The 19,856-nt window shown below is 37.2% G+C and overlaps 1 protein-coding gene across 1 annotated transcript in view; it reads right to left on the bottom strand.

The window, feature by feature from the left end:
- Positions 1-3,077: 3,077 nt before the first annotated feature.
- The window catches only part of piezo1 (piezo-type mechanosensitive ion channel component 1), a 263,867-nt gene continuing 247,088 nt past the window's right edge, over positions 3,078-19,856 (bottom strand). The window contains exons 49-53 of the mRNA XM_043707516.1: positions 17,376-17,548; positions 16,559-16,681; positions 15,670-15,749; positions 12,268-12,472; positions 3,078-6,599 (exon numbers count right to left, since the gene is read on the bottom strand). Of these exons, the coding sequence (XP_043563451.1) occupies positions 6,350-6,599; positions 12,268-12,472; positions 15,670-15,749; positions 16,559-16,681; positions 17,376-17,548 (831 nt within the window). The 3' untranslated portion in view covers positions 3,078-6,349. The remainder of the gene's footprint in view (positions 6,600-12,267; positions 12,473-15,669; positions 15,750-16,558; positions 16,682-17,375; positions 17,549-19,856) is intronic.

The following is a 19,856-nucleotide window of genomic DNA, read 5'->3' as shown; positions in this document are numbered from 1 at the left end:
TAAGGTTCTGACTTTACATTGACTTAAATTGTAATTATAACACCTAATCTAAATGTTTACTAGTCCTTACTGATTGCAAGACCCTTTGGCACTGCAAAACATTGATCACATTTCATTTTGATAGTTGTTCTGGGAGTCAAATGTCGTCTTGTTCCAGTTCTTCCTTTTAAGCTTGCTTGTTTTTTGCCTGTCTTTTAGCCCAGAGAGAGAGAGAGAGAATGATAGTGCACAGAACTCTGATTTTATAATTTGCAAATTGTGTAGTTTTTTTTCCTTAACTCTTATTTTGGGGTTACATATTTTTATAATCGCATAATTGTTATATTCCTATAACAACTAACTTTTGAAATAATTGGCATGCCTTAAGTAAAATAATTAAATATATAAGCAAGGTTGGCAATTTTAACTTCTACAAACAGGTTGTTACTCAACGCTGAAAATATAACAAAGTAACTGGAAGTATAACTGAAGATTCTGTTTATTACATCACTTATTAAATTATTGCATTCAAATTAATAAATGTGTATGGTGAAATCAAGATCATTTAAAAATATCTAACAAATTCACTATAAAGTTTGTTAGTGGCTCATGAAATCTGAGTGAAGTCTGTAATAGTTCATCCATTTTACTGCAAGCATGATAATAATTCATTCCATCTTTAGACTAAGAATTGGAATGTCAGTTTGTATCTACAGCAAATACTTGATGTGATTTGAGTCAACTAAATGTAAGTGAGTGGGCTATTTGCTTTGCAGCAAGAAATATTGTCGGACAAGCCTCAAAGCTGTTTTTGTATTCCAGGTGGCTGGACATGAGTTGTATTCTACCATTAATTGAATTATATGCAATACATCAAACATTGCATGTCTAATTCAGTTTGCTAATCATAAATAGTTTGAAGAAAATGTTAGCAAAAATCTGAAAATGAAATTAATAAAGTTAAATTAATTGCTCAAAAATTAAATGTTGATGTTACATTACCTGTAGCAGCCTCCTCGGGGCAGTATTGAGTTGTAAAACATTCAAGTTTGCAATAAAATTTAACGACACGTAGAGTAATACAATGCGCATACATTCATATTAATCAGTTTATTATAATCTGTGGAATAATCTTGAAAAATTCAAAAGTATTTTAATGTAGTGTGCCTGCTTATATGGCACTAGTCTACAATATACATGCCTTAATTTCCTCTGCATTGACTAGATTACAATTAAATTTACACTTAACAATTCAGTTTCAATGAGACTGCAGAAGAAGCCATAACCAATAACTGGTCCATTTTACTTTCCACTCAATTTCGGTTTAAATAGAAAGAAAATATATTGGGGCTTGAATCACCCTGCTCATTTGCTGTCATGTAATTTGTGTTACTGTACCTGACAAATTTGTACCAATTATGTCTTGATGGACAGGAATAATTTAACTTCCTTTGTATGTGTTCTGGGTTAGGGAAATGATGCACAACTGAAACTCAACCATCCTTGTGAGTACTAGCTATTTATGCTGAATGAATCAAATGCGAAAATATTAGTGGCCTCTGTAATTTTTTCATTAATTTATGGAATGTTGCCCTTGAGAAGGTGGTGGTGAGTGGCATTCTTGAACCACTGCAGTCTATTTGGTGCAGGTAGACCCACAATACTGTCAGGGAGAGATTTTAAGATTTTGACCCCAACACTGAAGGGATGGTGTTACATTTCGAGTCAGGATGGTGAGTGGTTTGGAGAAGATCTTGCATGTTTTGATTTGATTTATTATTGTCACATGTACCTAGGTACAATGAAAAGTTTTGTTTCAGGTACAGTACCGGTGGATCATAAAATACAAAGTTACAGCTGCAAACAAGGTGCACAGAAAGCAAGATCAACATTAGATTTGAAATTTGAGAGGTCCATGTGGTGGTGTTCCCAGCAGATATGCTGCCCGAGATGGAAGTTGTCCTGGGTTTGGAAGGTGCTGTCTCAGGAGCCTTGGTGAATTTCTGCAGTTAATCTTATCAAGAGTACATTCTGCTGCTACTTAGCATCAGTGGTGGAGGGAGGGAGTGGGAATGTGGTGCCAATCAAATAAAGTGCATTGTGTTGATTGGTGTTGAGCTTCTCAAGTATTGATCTGAACAAATAAACCTCACGACTGCACAAATAACACCTCATCTGCTGGTGTATTCTTATGTTTATGTGCTCTGTCGTTTCCTATCACATTCTTGTATCATTACACAATTACTACTCTTCTGGCTCCCTTTGATTTATTGCATCTCCTCTCCCAATAAGACAATTCACAAGAACCCTAGAGCCCAGTATGGTGCAGATGAAGCCCATTCTCACAGTACAGTTCCCACTTGCCCTGGTTCTGGTGGCAGTGCCCCATTAAACCCTATTTCCGCTACACCGCTCATTCATCTTTACTGAACCAATGTGCCCTTTGCTGGTTTGTTCTTGACTCGAGGAGTAATCTAGAGATTATTCATTGTGAGATTCTGCATTTTAATTATAATTAGATATTTTAATTATTCTGTCCCTAACTAGGATATTGGTAATCATATGGATTACAAGTGGTGGATTCTTCCCTTTCCAATGCTAAGAGCTGAAGGGCTTTGCCCGAAATGTCGATTTTACTGCTCCTCAGATGCTGCCTGAATTGCTGTGCTTTTCCAGCACTACTAATCCAGAATCTGGTTTCCAGCATCTGCAGTTCTTGTTTTTACCTAAAAGCTTTACCATCCCTAACCAAATGCTGTAATTCCTGGCAATAGGCTGGCAACACCTCCTCCTGCAATTTTGCTCTCAGCTACAAAAAAAACTGCATCTACCCTCATGACTTTATTAATTGCTACTATCTTTCCATCTTATTAACTCCCCCACACTTGAGAATTTTCCTGCTCAAGTTGCTAATTCATATTGTGGCCACATTGTTGTTTTTCACACGTAGGCTGAAAGAACGTTGAACATGCAAGATGTATTAAAGTGAAATGCTGACTGATGTTAAAAAAAGTCAAACTTTAATGTGTTTCAGCTAATAGTATAGAGAATGTATTTGTAGTCCCTATTCAAAAGGTCAAAAAAATTCAGGCATAACATTTACCGAGTGATTTCTTTATTTTCGTTCACTTGCATTTTCTTGCCTGAGTTTGAAAAGAGATGAGCAAAATTGATGAGCGAGATGATCAGAAATGGCTTATATTAAGTATTTATAGCTTTGAGACAATCTGTCAGTATTTTAGTACATGTGGTTAGTACTACAGTAAAACAATGATGTTCATTGGTCACCAACTAAAGAAACAATGAAATTATGTTGTTTTGGTTAAAGTTCACAATAACCTTGCATTCTTTCAATTTCCATTGATGCATTTGGTAATTTCATGCAAAGTCAAAGCAAATATTTCAGTTTTAAGAGACAAGGACACACCTTTGAGGAAATCTGAAGCCTTTTACACACACTTCAACTTGAAAACAGAAAAATGCTGCAAAATCCTCAGTAGACCAGTTAGTATCTTTCATCAGAAATGAGAACAGGCAATTTACTTATTCATTCCTTACCTTCCACAATTTAATATGGGAGCACCATACTTATTCTCTATTCAGGTTAATAACCACAGGTCAAATCAGAACTAGATTACATCTTGCTTTTGTAACAATTAAATACTAGTAGAGAAAACAGAAGCCCTTGGCCTGGTCAGGTGATCTTCAGCATAGTTCAGTTTTAATAACTTCTGTAAAACTTTTGATTTGCTCTTTCCTGCTGTCTAATTTTGATGCATTTTTCTTTCATCTAGATTTGGAAAATTGAAGCTACCTCATCATCGATGTGTTAATTTGTTTATTTATGTATTATATATGAGTAATTGCATTAGGACACTTGGGTGTGAATTACAAACTTGTAGCCTCAGTATAAACTGCTTGTTATTCAAACCACCCAAATTCCAGTTCACAGAAATCAATGAGAGTATCTGTGCAGATATGTGTAAAAATTGGCATAGTAATTTGAACTTCCAATGTAGCTCACTATTAAACAAAATTGGCAAGAAAATTTATTGAAGCACTACAACTCAGTGTTCTAAACCGGATACAAATTTATTGATTCAAAAAACAAAGCAATGGATCTTTGGGTTTACAGACAGGTTTTAAACTTTCAGAAATACATTCTACTCTTTTGTGGGAAAATTGTGAAACAATGTCATTTTTATATATTTACAAAAAGGAAGTTATCATGTCATCTCGAGTAGCCTTTTTTTGTAATGTCAACTGAATCTGCACAGTTAATTCTGATGTGTGCCACCTCATTATTTCAACTCGGTATTGATTCACAGGTAGTGCAAAACCCTTTCATGATCTTTATGTAATCATAGTTAAAGTCTGAACACTAAAATAAGATGCTGTATCACTCTTGGTATAAAGGCAATAGGTGCAAAATGGAATCAGATAAACTTTACTATAATCAAGCAGCATATAGGTTTTGGAAATAAGAATATATATTAAAAGAAAATAATAATTCCAGGTTTCATTCAGAACCATTACTAATTAGGTTACCAAAGGGAACAATACACTACTCATAACTGGACTGTGATTTGTAGAAGTAGGGATAAATTACATTACTGCAAACATTGTAGGCAGTCTCTTGGATCTACTGTGTTTTTAATAGGATCATATTCCTTTGACACATCTAGGTTAATTAATTAAGGATTTAAGTCTCTTTTTAATTTCAAACAGTTTCATAGAGGCATATAATGGAGGCTTGTGTTAAAAAGAGTTAAAATTCAACTCTTGCTTTGAAAACCCATCATCACAAAATAATTAAGATGAACTGGTGAAGATTTGATTAAATCCTTTAAGAAATGGTGTTTAATAGTTTGATTTCCCAAATATTTAATATTTTGTCTAAGCTGTACAACTTTAAAGAATTCTTGTTAATTTTAAGATTTCTATTTTAGTATATGACCCATTTCAATATAATTTAATATTAATGAGAAATCCAAAATAGTGAAGAACTTATCAACAAGAGATTAGAGTGCCTTATTGTTTCATCCAATGACAAAGAGAACGTATTGCTGTAATGCAGTGAAGTACAAGAAAGTTACACCATTTTCTAACAGCCTTTAACTTGTACTAGATTACTTGCTTTAAACATTTTCCTTGCCTAGGAATCAGGTTTTTGTTATCACAGTAAGGAAAACATATACAATCATTAACATTTGACAGACTTCCTTAATTTAGAAAGGAATGTCAATATTCAACATTTTCACTCAATTTATGAATATTAAAATATTTAAATTTAGTGCACCTGGATGTCCTGTATTTACAATCAACTACAACATGATCTTTGGCATAAAGTAGTTGCACAAAAGCCCCATTGATATGTGCAGTAAAAGTCATTACAAAATAATCATTTATCCATTTACTACAGTCAAATTACTCTGGGAATCACAAAATGATATGAGGCTGCTAATTCACCAAAGCTCTGAAATATGTAAACAAAATATAAACAAAAATAATAATTTGATACTATGCTGATGTTGCAATTTCAATATTGCTAATTTTGCAACATTATTGAATCAATTCAGCTTCCTGGTCTCAATGTCACAACCTTTCCATGATTCTTTTCAACTTTCATCATAAAAGGTTTTCGTGAGAGTTCCCACAGGACTTTGTAGCTATCACAGTTGTGTTGCAAACACTCAATGTTTCTGAATAACCAGTCTCCTGGCAATCACTCTTTTCCCAAAAATAGTTAACATCTTTTTAAAAATATAAAAATGGTTCAAAAGTGTCTTTAGGCCTCCATTTCTCTATTTTCATTGCAGTACTATAAACAGATTGGCATTGTGCTGAACAGAAAGTGGTGAAAAAGGATTTTTGCTTGAGTTATTTCAACTGATAACTGCTGACAATATGTTTTGTTTTCTTAGTTGTGGTAGTATGTAGCTCCAATTCAAACTAATCAAAATATATGTTATCAGAGAGGAAAAAAAAGACTTTTTTTGAGTGTATGCAGTGGGAACAAAGACAGATTTGTCTATTCAATGTGCAGTCTTCAGCAGCATGACATTGCCAAAAAGTCATTTCAGGCTTTTAAGTCAGACGCATTGCGTAGTGTTTGTGTTCTAAGACATTAAGTTACTTTTATTAAGACCATGAAAGAAATAGCTCTCACATGAATAATTAAGAGAATGTAAAGCAGATAAATAGATATCTGATAAACTGAGGTAATTATTCCATTAATCAGAAGGTGCACATTCAACTTGGCTCAGCCAAGAAAAAAAGTCAGAAACAAGGAGAGGTGAGCAAAAGAGAGCATCAAAAAGGAGCCAGACAAGAAGAAATAAATAGGGAGAAAGAAAAGAGGCAACAGCTGTTAGTCTTTCTCTCTAGTCCATTTAATCATGGTTTCCGGTGACCGGTATAAGAAGATAAGTTTGGCATAGAGCTCTTCCTCCACCTCTAACTCTCCATTCTCTCTCACGAGGAAGATGTCATGACACAGTTTCAAGATGCGATCCACACAAGGCAGCTCCTCAAACATGATAGAATACGATATTTCACTGAAGAAGCCTCGCACGAACTTCCCAACAACCAATACAATTGAGACGTAAAGACCCATTATTCTGGAAAATAAAAGAAAACCCAGAACGTGAAAAGGCAATTGCGTTTGTCAATCTTGCACCATCCAGAGACTGCAACAGTAATCCTATGATGGACTCTCTTGCTAGTCCTTTATTTTAAGGTAAATTGATTTTCTTCCCCATTCTCCCCTGAGAAAATTAAACTATGATTGTTAATATTTCTATTACCCTTAGTCCTACTTTAGGACAGAAATAAATCCAGATGAGTTTAATCAGAAGATTATGGGTTCATGCTCATTTCAGAGATAAGCATGTAATCTAGGTTGATGTTTCAGTGTAGCACTCCGAGTACTGTCAGATACTTTCCTACATTATATTGGGGTAACTAGGCTTCAAAGAACTTAAGTTGATTGAGAAATGCTTTAGAATGCAGTGGTGAAAAGGCTACAGGTTGCTCTTTTGTACTTAGCAGAGAAACAATGGCATTTGCTGTTGACATTGATGAATGCTACTTACAAAGATCTAGGCATGTCTTCATTTATTTGAAACCTGCTTAAACCTTTGCCAAAACAAAGGCATCTCCAAGCTTCCAGTAACAGAGTTATCTTCAATTACCTTTCAGCAACAGTACTGAGACTTGTGCTCCAGAACTAGCCATACCCTCAGCCAAGGTATTCCAGTACAGTACTGGCATTTACCCAATACAGAAAATTGCCCAGGTAAAAATTGCCCATGAAAAGCAGGACAAATGCAAACCAGCCAGTTACTGCTCCATGAGTCTACTCTTGGTCATTAGCAAAGTGATGGGTGGTGGTGTGAATAGTGCTATCAAAACAGCACTTATGAAACAATAACCTGTCCACTGACACTTGGTTTTGGTTTCACCAGGACCACTTGGTTCAGGCACTCAGGACATGGACAAAAAAGCTGAACTTCAAAGGTGAGAGTGACTCCCCTTGACATCCAGGCAGCAATTGACCTACGAGCAGTGGTAAAACTGAAAACAGTAGCAATCGGGGGGAAATGTTCTGCTGGTTAGAGTAATGCCTATTACAAAGAAAGATGGTGGGGTTGCTGCAGGTCAATCATCTCAGTCCTAGGACATCATTGCAGGAGTTCCTCTAGATAATGTCTGTAGCCCAAGCTTCTTTCGCTGCTACATCAATGACACCTCCCCCAGCCCCCCCCCCCCCACCCCCAATCCCTAAGGCCAGAAATACAGATGCCTATTCATGATTGTAAAGATTTCTGCTCCATTTCAATTCCTCAAAGATTGATGGAATTCAAACTCCAGTATCAATATCCTGGGGGTACCATTGACCAAAAATAGAACTGAATCAGGCATATAGCCACATTGTTTATAAGAGCAGATCAGAGGTCAGGAATTCTGCAGTGAATAATTCATCACCTGACTCCCAAAAGTGTGTTCACCAACTACAAGACACAAGTCAGGATGGTAATGGATTACTCTCACTTGCCTGGATGAGTGCAGTTCCAACAACACTGAAGCAGGTCTACACTATCCAGGATAAAGCAGCCTGCCTGATTGATTGATTCCTCACCACCACCTTATACGTTCACACACTCTACCACTAAGGCTCCTTCAACAGCACTATCCAAACCAATGACTTCTACTAATTAAAAGGACAAAGGCAGCAGAAGCATGGAACATCACCATGGCAAGCTTCATTTCAAGCCATCTTGATTTGAAACTGTATTGCTATTTCTTTGCTGGGTCAAATTCCAGGTTCTCCCTTTCTAATAGAACTATGGATTTTCCTACTTCACATGGTCTGCTGCAGATCACGAAGGCAGCTCATCATCATCTGCTCAAAGCGATTAGGGATGAGAAATAAATGCTGGATAGTGACAGAGCTACCGACACCCCTAGCCAAGCTGTTCCAGTATAGCAACAATACTGACATCAATTGACAAAAAACAGGATTACCGGCTCACTGGGTACTGCCAGAGCCATTCAGCACTCATTACAAATTTGGTCCAAAAATGGACAAACAAAAGCTGAATCCAGAGGTGTGATTAAATTGACTGCCTGTCAAGGAAACGTGATTAAGTATAGCATCAGGTAGCCTTGGTAAATTGGAAGTCAGTGGGAATCGTGGGAAAGTCTGAGCACTGGCTGAAGTCAAGCCTATTACAAAGGAAAGTGTTTGTGCTTGTTGGAGGATCAATCCTTATGTTCGTATGGGAGTCTAAAGTAGTCAAGATTAGGTGGGAATATGGCATGAAAGTCACAATTGCGTCAGCCATGATTTTTTTTTAACATTCATTCATAGGACGTGAGCATCAATGACTAGGCCAACATTTATTGCCCATTCTTAACTTCCCAAAGAGCAGTTAAGAGTCAACCATAGAGCAGTTAAGAGTCAACCATATTGCTGTGAGTCTGCAGTTACATGTAGGACAGGCCAGGTAAGAATGCAGGCTCATGGAGATGATTGGTTTACTCCTGCTCTTAGCTTGTATGTTCATATGAAAGAACAAAATGCAGGTGTTTCTTAGGGCAGTGTCCTAGGACCACCATCTAATCTTGTGTCATTAGTAGCCTTTCCTCCATCATACAGTCAGATGTTGATCATTCTACAGCATTCGGGCACACTCCTCAGAGACTGACATAGTCCATGCCTGCATGCATTAAGACCTAGACAATATATATCCAACTAGAGTAGACTTGTTCAAAGTACCATTCAGGCCACATAGTTGCCAAATGACCAACAATATTATATTCAAGTGTTTTAACACTATTACCATTAATGTCAGGGGAGGTAGTAGGAACAGATATGTTAGCAAAGTTTAAGAGGCATTTAGACACACAGGAACTGGCAGAGAATAAAGGGATATGGACCATGCACAGGCAGATAGTATTAGATTAGAATAGCATCCTGGTCAATACAGACATGGTGGGCTGACACACCTGTTATTGAACGGTACTGTTCTATGTTCTATCACTGAATCTCACACTAGCAACAATCTTGCCAGAAACTGTACATGCATATAAAAGCAGGTCAGAGATGGGCCTATCAGTGGCAAGTCACTCCCCTCATGACACCCCAAAGCTCTTCCAACATTCACAAGTCAAGCATGCACTTAGCTGAAAGAATGCAATACCATCAAACCTCAAACAGTCTAACACCATCTGGGACAATGCAGCTCGCTTGGTTGGCACTTCACTCATGAACAAATAAAAACTAAACTTTTAAAAATTTAAACAAATGTAGTTACAATAATGGAGACGTTTCATATCAAATAAACATAAAATTACTTCTTCAGAGCCAATGACACTCTCTAAATATAATTATCAACTTAATACACTGTTAAAAATCCAATTACATCCCAATGGTACTTTACAAAATCTTGAAGTATTTTGTGAAAGAATAGAAGTTCTTGTCAGTTCAATTACTTCTAATTGATTGCAGCTTGGGAGGATTGCAACAGCATATTCAATAGGTCACATTCCCTCTGAAATTAATTAGGAAGTACAAGTAATTTATTTAAATATAATCCTTTTTGCACATTGCTTACGTAGTAATTTAAAGAAAGTGTACATCCTTCATGAAGACGCTTGGATGTATTCACAGCATGTGAACATTGCCTATGGGGAACTGTAAAGTTACTGACAGCGACTTCTCAATTTCTGTAATTAAGTATACATGTACCGACTCCAGAAATTGATGTCAGCTTAAGATAAATAATGACAGCACACTCTGACTTTTCTTTCCATTACAACCACAACCACAACCATAAATGTAAGGGCTTTATTTCTCTCCTGTTTCTGAGGTAAGGAATAACGAGTCAATGATACTTTTGAATATGAAATGTTACTTGACTAAGTATCTGAAATATATGCAAGTTACTTTTTGATTAACTTTGAAAAATCATGATTCAGAAACCCTTGAGGTTTGAGGTAATAAAAGGCTTCAAAGTTGGGAATTTGAGAGGATTTCATCCTGCACAGGCTCACATTGCAGCATCTGGAAGATTGCCGGGCACAGTGAGATAGTTCTGGAAGCATATCATTTGCAAGGCTAGGATTTTAAAGATATTGAGGCCTTTAGTTTAAGATGACCCTGCAATTCATGATGATCCTTGCACTTTGGGAAAAGTCTGTTATTTCCTTTTTATGAGATGAACCTTTAAATCCAAAGTGAATTAAGATAACATTGCAAAGGGGTTTAATGGTTGCTTGGGTATTGAATCATTTTAAAGACATTAAACTGTAGTGAGCTTGTTATGGACAGGAAAGCCAACTGAGAGCAGGGAATGTGGAGGTAGTGGTGGTGGTTCGAAAAGTTGAATTCCTGTCTATTCTGAGGCAACAAGCCTGAGCAGTCACATTTCAGAAATGAGAATTTGTGTAAAGGGAAGAAAGATAAGCTTTCTCCAAATAAATGAGCTCTTTGTTCGGCAGTAAGAAGAAAATACAACTGATGTTCTTAGTGAAACCATGTTTGAACAAACCGAAAGAGACCGAAATCCTAAACGGTGTGTGACAAAAACAGGCATGATGAAGACCTGAGCATTTGTATCAGAGGACCAAACTGTGTGTATTGGCTATCATTTGTTGAAAAGGAATTATAGACAGCTACACCATCAGGACTGTCAAGCCACAAGTGCAAGGGATCTGGTGTGTGTGCCTGGTCAGTATTAGCCATATCTGAGGATCATGGATATGGCTGCCAGTAAAACCAATGAGGGCAATATGTATTTAGTATTATGTACTAAAGGCAAAATTACAAAGTGCGATTGTATGTGGGGTAGGCAATGGCCTGGTGATATAATTGCTAGTCTATCAATCTAGATGCCCAGGTAATGTTCTGGAAACCTGGGTTCGAATCCTGCCATGACAGATGGTGGAATTTGAATTCAATAATAAACTAGAAGTAAGAGTTTAATGATGACCATGAAACCATTGCAGATTGCCAGGGAAAACCTCATGTACTTCACTAATGTCCTTTATGAAAGGAAATCCTTACCTGGTCTGGCCTACATGTAACTCCAGACTCTCAGGTGATTCTTAACTGTTCGCTGGACAATAAATGCTGGTCCAGCCAATGATACCCATATTCCATGAATAAGTAAATAAAAATATTTGAGCAGAAAGTGATGCAACTGTTTGTGACTATACTAAACACATCTTTGCTGCAATTACAATTAAAAAGTGAAAGTAACCTTTTTACTTGGAAGATTATTTACCAATTCATGTTTGAAGTAGGTTTTTTTAGTTGGTTTGTTACAATAAAAGTGCTTTAAATCTTGTCCATCGGTTTTCTTTTGATTGGTATTGAGGGGATTTCTTTCTATTAAAAACTATTGGGCTCTATAAGGTAACAAATACTTAATGAATGTACTCAGTAGGCAGTTGCGATTGCATTGGGATTCTAATGACTTTGGAAGAACCCCTGATGTACATGCAGTTTTGAGGCTCCAGGCTGAGTCAGTATATTCCTTAACTGCACAAAAAAAACACTGACGTTAAATATTTGGTAAATGAATGATGACCAGTAAATCCAGAGGTTTTAACTATTGTGTTTGGTAATTTGATTAAATACATTTTGAAATTTATCAAAAACAAATTAGGAAAGATCGTATCTTGATATTTAATTAATTTCTGTTTCACCTACTATATTATTACCCAAAGCTTTATTATGTAAAGGAAACAAATGTTTCTATTACATTTCTGAAAGAAACATACCCATGTCCAGCGAGGAAGCCCAGGCTTGGTGGGCTGACCTTGTCATTGAAGATGATCATTTGTAGTTCATGACATTCATTTTGTTTACATTCTTCAGTCTTGGCCTGTATCACCCACCATTCCAAGATACTGTCTGAATCATTTGCATCCTTTCCAACGTGCCTTTGTAGTTCCATGGTCACATTCAGGTAGCTATTTTCATTATCTGTCAGTGGTGAAAAGTTTTTAATGCAGTAGTTTAGAAGTAGTAAAACTTAATAATTTGTTTCAAATTTGTATCAATATTTTCTTAATACGCCAAATCCTAAATAATGCACTTCATATAAGCCCTTGCATTCATCACTGTTGTAATAGAGGCTAATTTTGTTGTTTAGTTAGTGTGCAGCAAATCAGTTCCTATCATGACACCAATGTGTAGTAATCAGTCCTAGTTGTACCTCCAGTGTGCAACTGATGCAGTCAACATGCATAAAATGGAAATCTAGTTGCCACAGCAGACCACCACCATTATCTGCACGTATTAACACAGCACTGCAGTATGTGTTAAGATTTGTGATGGTCTGCTATGTACTGCACATTCTTGCTATGGTGAAGTGTCACCTCTGAAAAGGAGAGTAATTGAAGAGCAGGAGGAATAGGAAGAAGTAAAGAAAAGGACGATGCAACATTGGCACCTCCTTTCTGACAGGGCTTTCCATGAGGAATTCATCTGAGTCTGGTGGCAATAACCACAACTCCAAATACTCATTCATGAACAATCCTGTGCTTCATCTTTCCTTTGTCATTGACAATCTCAATGCTGGCTTGGCCTCATGGCAAAAATAAAAGCCCATAACAAAATAAACATTCCAAACTGATTTCATACATGAAAAATTGACCTGTTAAACACAAGCTAATAATCACCTGAGTACATTCCCTTAGTGCCTGTCTTCTACTTGCCTTTGCTTCTCTCAGTATTGCTGTGCAATGCTCGCCATTGTCTGCCAACTTGTAATGAATGAGATTGCACATGATCTTGGAACAACCTTACACTGGAAGGCCCAGATTTAGATTGTACCACCTTGACATTGGAACAGCAATCTGGAAACACCAAGAGCACTGATGCTGTGATGTGCGGAAAGTTGAATGCTGTCATCCAATCAGAGAACAGTGTTACTATTCTCAATGGAGCTCTACAGCTCCCCCATACAGCAGATTGCTGCATTGCTCTGACAACTGCTTTGACAATGTTCAAGCTCCTTTGCACATTTATCCATACGGGTGATGGCAGGAGTATTAGAATGCATCACGGCATGCAGTCAGTGCTTGGTCTCTGTGGCTGCTACAATAAATGCTGTATCATAATTTGCAAATATGTAGGGAGATCGCAGATAGCTATGAGAATAATAGGATTGCAGTCGTAGGGGATTTGAACTTTCCAAACATAGACTGGGACTCCCTTAGTGTTAAGGAGCTTGCATGGGGAGGAATTCATTGAGCACGTTCAGGAATCAATATGTAGATATCCCAACTAAAGAAGGGGAAAAGCTCAACCTTCTCTTGGGACATAAGGTAATCCATAATTCTATTAATTTTAAAAGAGTTATGGAAAAGCATAGGTCTGGTCCAAAAGTTAAAGTACTAAATTAGAGTAAGGCTAGTTTTGATGGTATTAGATAGGAACTTAACACTGACCACAGGCTTTCTAGCAGCCCTGTCAATGACTAAGTATTTTGTTCTGTATCTTCTTCTGTAGTCTGCCCAACAAAGTGGAAACCCGGCCAACTGCAGTGAAACTCATGTGGAACCTCACACCCTCCTCATCTTTGTAGCCCCATCACTTCCTGCAGCCCCCCGCCCCCCCCCACTTTTCCCCATAAGCTGCCACCTGTACTCTCCTTGCTCTGGCTTGTCACTCATTCATAATGTTATCATTCAGATTCCATCTCTATGCTACTCTATCAATTATGCAAGATGCTAATATCTCAGCCAGTGGTTGACAGCGTGAGGTAGAGTGATGCTGCACGTCAGTGTCATTTTATTCTTCCTCCACTGATTGGCTAGGTAGTGTATCTGAAAGGGCAAATGCATAAGAAAACATTTGTGGTGCAAGAAATGAGGGAATATCATAGATGCATACATAATGGCATTTGCAGACTCTTAATCAGAGAAAAATGTAGGATTATGGGGAAATGAGATTTGAGGAGAATATAATCATCTTTAATGTTTTCAATCCCACTGCTGGCTGTGGCCTCAGCAATGGACTGTACAATAATGCCAATAATCTTTGGAGATGATGATTAGGATATTGGAATGTGCCTGGTCTCCTCTGGTTAGCTGTTGTTGCTTCCAGTTGTAGAACACCATACTGCAAGAGAGAAGGAGATGCATTAGTGAGAGTCTTGCAATCTGTCTTGCTAATATGGTTTCTTTGACTGAAAAGCTGGTGGTGTGCACAAACTGTTGTTATAAAGCTTGCAGTAGCTCTGTGTGTGCTTGTGTGTGTGTATATAATATATATACTGCTAATAGATAAATACCAGGAATGAGCCTTGATTGATAGAGATTCTTGCTGGGTGAGTTATAGGCGAATGGCCCTCTGTCTGAGGCAGCTATGGCATTTGAAGAAGAATTCACTAATCTAGTCATGTAAAATCATTCAACTTCTAACTCCTCTACTTTCAGGTCCTGAGGACTCGATTCCTGACATTGGCCTCTATGGCTATCTCTTCGATGTGTTTCCCTGGAAGATCTTGTGACTTCCTGTCAACAGGATATCTCTACTCTTTTCCACCTTTTTTCCTGAAAAGCCTCCAATTTAGAATTCAAGAATCTTGGAAACCAATCTTACCAATTTTCTACCATCATTCAATATTTCATAGGAATTGCATTGGCTGGGTGCAGAAATTCCAGGCAGCTTGAAGTTACTGCAATGCCTATGATGAAGCGAACTCATGAGAGTTCATCATATCAGAATCCTTTCAACTGCTTTTGGGGTTTTAAATTTAGCACCTCCAGCAATGACACCTCAGATTTCTGTGTGGTGATCACTCAAGTGCAAAATTTAAGTCTCAAATATTTTGATGCTCAGATCTTGGATAGAGCTCTGAAACTAATCAATGCCTGAGTAAAAATGGAATAACAAATTATGAATGGAATAAATATGTTCAACCTTGCCTTTCAATTAGGAACAACTTTCTACAGGATTTTATTTAATCTTTCAAAGAAAATGAATTGTGGCAACTCAAATAAAACAATGGTAGAGATAAAATATGATTATTTAGACTATGGCAAAACGAAACTGACGTTTTGAAATGAAGAACATTTGAATTCAAGATGAATTCGCTAAGTTGTCAGTAAATATTGTAATTTATCATTTAAAAAAAGAGAAAGTTTGCGAACAACATAATCAAGTCATTTTACCTGGATACAGCTGATCAACAGGTTTAGCATCTGGCCCATTTGGAGCTCTAATGTACTTTGGTAACATATGTGAAATCAATCTGCAAGTAAAAATCATACAAAAACATCAAACTAATACATTTTGTTTGATCTAAAGGAACAATTTTGCAATTTTTCTCTTTATCAGGGAATACTGCGAATATTGAGCATATTGTGCAAAATCCTGAATATGTGCATCATGATTTCTCATTGACTAAAACTAATGAAAGGAAAATCATACAATGCACATTCACAATGCAGTCCCTCTCAGCATGTCTGGCAAATGGTCCAGCATTTTTAATTGCCAGTATATATTAAAATATATTTCCAATAGTAATTCTATCAACAAAATGGTTTAGTCATGCCCTTTTTATTTCTTTAGTAGGGTTTTAAACTTTCATCCCAATCCATTATTCTCAAATTTGCTATGATGTTTGATAAAACCACTGTGCTTACTAGTTCTCATGCTAAACAAATTCATGCAATTTCCACACAACACTAATACAGAACTCAAACTTAATAAATTTATTGGAGATCAAAGTATTGATAAAGAAACTCAGAAAGTACTGCAGAAACTCAGCACATCTGGCAGTATCTGCAGAGAGAAAAACTGAGTGAACATTTTGAGGCCAGTCACACTGGCCAATGCAGCTTTCAGTGCTGCCTATTTGCTTTCAGCAGTTGTAACAAAGGTTCATTGAACTTGAAACATTAACTCTGTTTTTCTCTCCAGAGATACTGGTTTCTCTGGCACTTTCTGGTTTTATTTGAGAATTCAATATTGCTTTACCACAGACAAGCTCTACGACAAGTTGACAAGTTAACAGTGGTATTATCGGCACTCAGATGAATCAAACAAATAAAGGCATACACTGGCTCCTTCCGAATTCCTAGAAGAAGATCTGCCAACTGTTTCCGCACCGGGTCATTTGGTTCCAGATCAATGGTGTGCTTTTCTGATGTGTGCTCGTGTACTCCACCTAGACTCAGATCCCTAAAGACAGAAAGTTATTAAATATTATTCTAATTGAACTATGAAAATACACTAGATAATTGATAAGAATCTGTCTATTCCTATAACAATGATATTATAAACATCAACCTCTCATCTGAAATGAATAACTTTTAAAATGTCTCAAACCTACAGACATTTTACTTGCTTTATACATGGTCTGGTTCAGATTATAGACTGAGTTATGCTCAAGAAATAGGATAAGATAAAAAGGGTACAAAGCAGGTTTTTCTTCACTTTTCAAATGGTTGCCGTTGGCTATCCCTCAAATATAGGAAGACACCTACTCAGGGTGATGGGTTTACACCATCTGAGTGAACAGGCTGATTCTTGACCTACAGGGTTCTGAGGATGTGAAACAATATGGTCCATAAGATAATGGGATCCAAAGTGCAAGGTTTGAATAATTTTATTCCATCATCTGCTGCTGCTCATTCCTTATTATTAAATTCTATAATAAGTAATTCACTGACAAAAGTATATTTTCAGAAGCATATATTAAAGCCACACATCAATACAATAATACTTCTTTGCAGCATACATAGTAAAAGCTTATCGAATTTCTAAAGAATGTAGTTTTGGAGCTCATAGTGCAGAGAGAAAATCTTCTTTCATTTAAAAGATTAGAACTTTATCCCTGTAACTTAATACTTGTGATATTGGAGAGCATTCTTACCTTTGAAAAGTCCACATAAGACGAAGTGTCATCTCGGAATTATGGCTGTTTAATTCAGTAATCATTGCCTGACGACTAGGTGGACTAACACTCCATAATGATCCTGAACTTCCTTCTATGTGTGCAGTCATGATATCCTCATAACCATAAAGTGTGATAAACTGCATAGCAGCCTTCAGGAGAGGACAGAAACTATTTTAGATGTCAAGAAAATGTACAGCTGCAAATTATAAAAGGACCAATAAAATGGGGATCTCACTGAAAAACTACTAGTCAAAAACATTGAAGATTCATAGAAAATTAGAAAACTAGCAATAGCTGATTAATATAGTAAAAGTGGTTAAGTCTGACAGTGTGATACACTAATGAGATAATAGACTTTATCACATGAAGCAATCATACATCAGATGTTTTTGCTCTCTCTCTCTCTCTGCAGCCTCATTGCAAGAAGCCAAAGTAAGATATGACTTAAATAGTTTGAATATTTTCCTTACCTCAGCAGACTCTATCAGCACAAGACCAAGAAAATACTGTAACATGTTAATTAACCCTTTCAAAAAGGTGAACACAGCCTGGATAAACAGCCTGATTCCAATTCATAGTTTTGATATAAAATAACTGATGTCAAAATAGGCCTTAATATTTCCTTTCTGATACGTACTTAGACTTGCAGCAGCAATGAGACAGAAAGCCGATTACAATATAAACTGCACTCACATTTCATCCCTTAACAGAAAGGTAACAAAAAAAATTGTTGGGATAGTTCCCTATTCCTTTGCAGAGAAATCACAAGATTGCTTAGACAAGGGTGTGAAATTGTTTCTGTAACTGTCACTATACTTTCCGAACATGTTGAGAGAGGCACTATTCTGCTTGCCCTAATTCACTTTTCACACCTCTCCCCTTCTGTTCTACCCTGCACTAAGTTCATACAGATTCTTTCCTCTCTGTGTTCTATGTTGATAGAATCCCTACAGTGCAGAAAGAGGCCATTTGGCCCATCAAGTCTGCACCAACTCTCCGACAGAATGGGACCATTCGCCACAACGGATTCGCCGCCGACGATTAGCCACTGCCCTTTGACCACCGAGGACGCTTAGCCACTGCCCATTGGCCCATTGGTATGATTGCTTCACGTGATAAAGTCTATTATCTCACTGAAGACGATTCGCCACCGCAAGTAAGTCGTATATTTTGAATATTGATGGTATATAAAATTGTCATTATATTGGTTAAGGTAGTGTTTGCGTTGTTTCAGTAACAACTTATTTTCCTTACAGGAGAGTCTTTTTTAAGCTTGTATTTTTGGAACAGGAATTCTTGTATGGAAAGAGAAATTATTAGTAAACGTGGAAATAAGAAGTTTTACCACGATGGTTTTATATATATTTTTGATAAACTATCCAAGAGTGATTCAAGTATTAAGTTTTGGCGATGTGAACAAAGGGGCTGATGTAATGGACGGATCCGCATATTGTATATTGTATTTTAGCAAAAAGACTTGATGGGGTTCATCCAATATTGTATATACTTCTACCAAATAAGCAGCGTTCAACGTATGTATGTATGTTTGAAATGGTGAAGTCCTTGGTACCTAATCCCAGACCACAGTATATCCATTATGACTTTGAGCAGGCAGCTATCAGTGCTATGACAGAATGTTTTCCTAAAGTTAGAATTAACCAATAAAATGATATTTATTTTACCTCTTTTTTTTAAAATCAATATGTAGTATGCAGTTGTATAAATAAAGGGAACTGAGAAGTATGAAAGAACAGGCAGAAGTGAAAACAATCAGTATATATATATATTTCCGGTGGCGAATAGTCTCCAGAGGTCAAACGGCCCCAGTGGAGAAACGCTGGTGGTGAACCGGCAGTGGCTAATCATCGGCGGTAAATCTGCCGTGACGAATCGTCACTAACCCCTTTCCGAAGAGCACCCACCCAAACCCACCCCCTACCACATCCCTGAAACCTTGCATGGGTTTATTTTTTAAACTATGGCTAACTCACCTAACCTGTGCACCCCTGTACACTCCAGAGCAATTTTTAACACGGCCAATCCACCGAACTTGTACATCTATGGACTGAGGGAGGAAACCAGAGCAGACACAAGAAGACCATGCAAACTCCACACAGACAGTCGTCCAAGGCTGGATTTGAACCCAGGTCCCTGGTATTGTGAGGCAGCAGTGCTAACCATTGTGTAACCATGCTGCTTGAGAAAATATGCTGACACATTTTCTCCCCACTTCTCTCCGTGTGAATGAATGGAAAAGGGTGAATGCTGATAATGTTCTGGACCAGATGGGCCAATGGGCTGAGAAGTGGCAGATGGAGTTTAATTCAAATAAATGCGAGGTGCTGTACTTTGGGAAAGCAAATCTTAGCAGGACTTATACACTTAATGGTAAGGTCCTAGGGAGTGTTGCTGAACAAAGAGACCTTGGAGTGCAGGTTCATAGCTCCTTGAAAGTGG

This window comes from Chiloscyllium plagiosum, chromosome 17, assembly GCF_004010195.1.
Source record: "Chiloscyllium plagiosum isolate BGI_BamShark_2017 chromosome 17, ASM401019v2, whole genome shotgun sequence".
Taxonomy (NCBI): Eukaryota; Metazoa; Chordata; class Chondrichthyes; order Orectolobiformes; family Hemiscylliidae; genus Chiloscyllium; species Chiloscyllium plagiosum.
The sequence above is the reverse complement of the archived record's forward strand: the minus strand, read 5'-3'. Positions and strand labels throughout refer to the sequence as shown.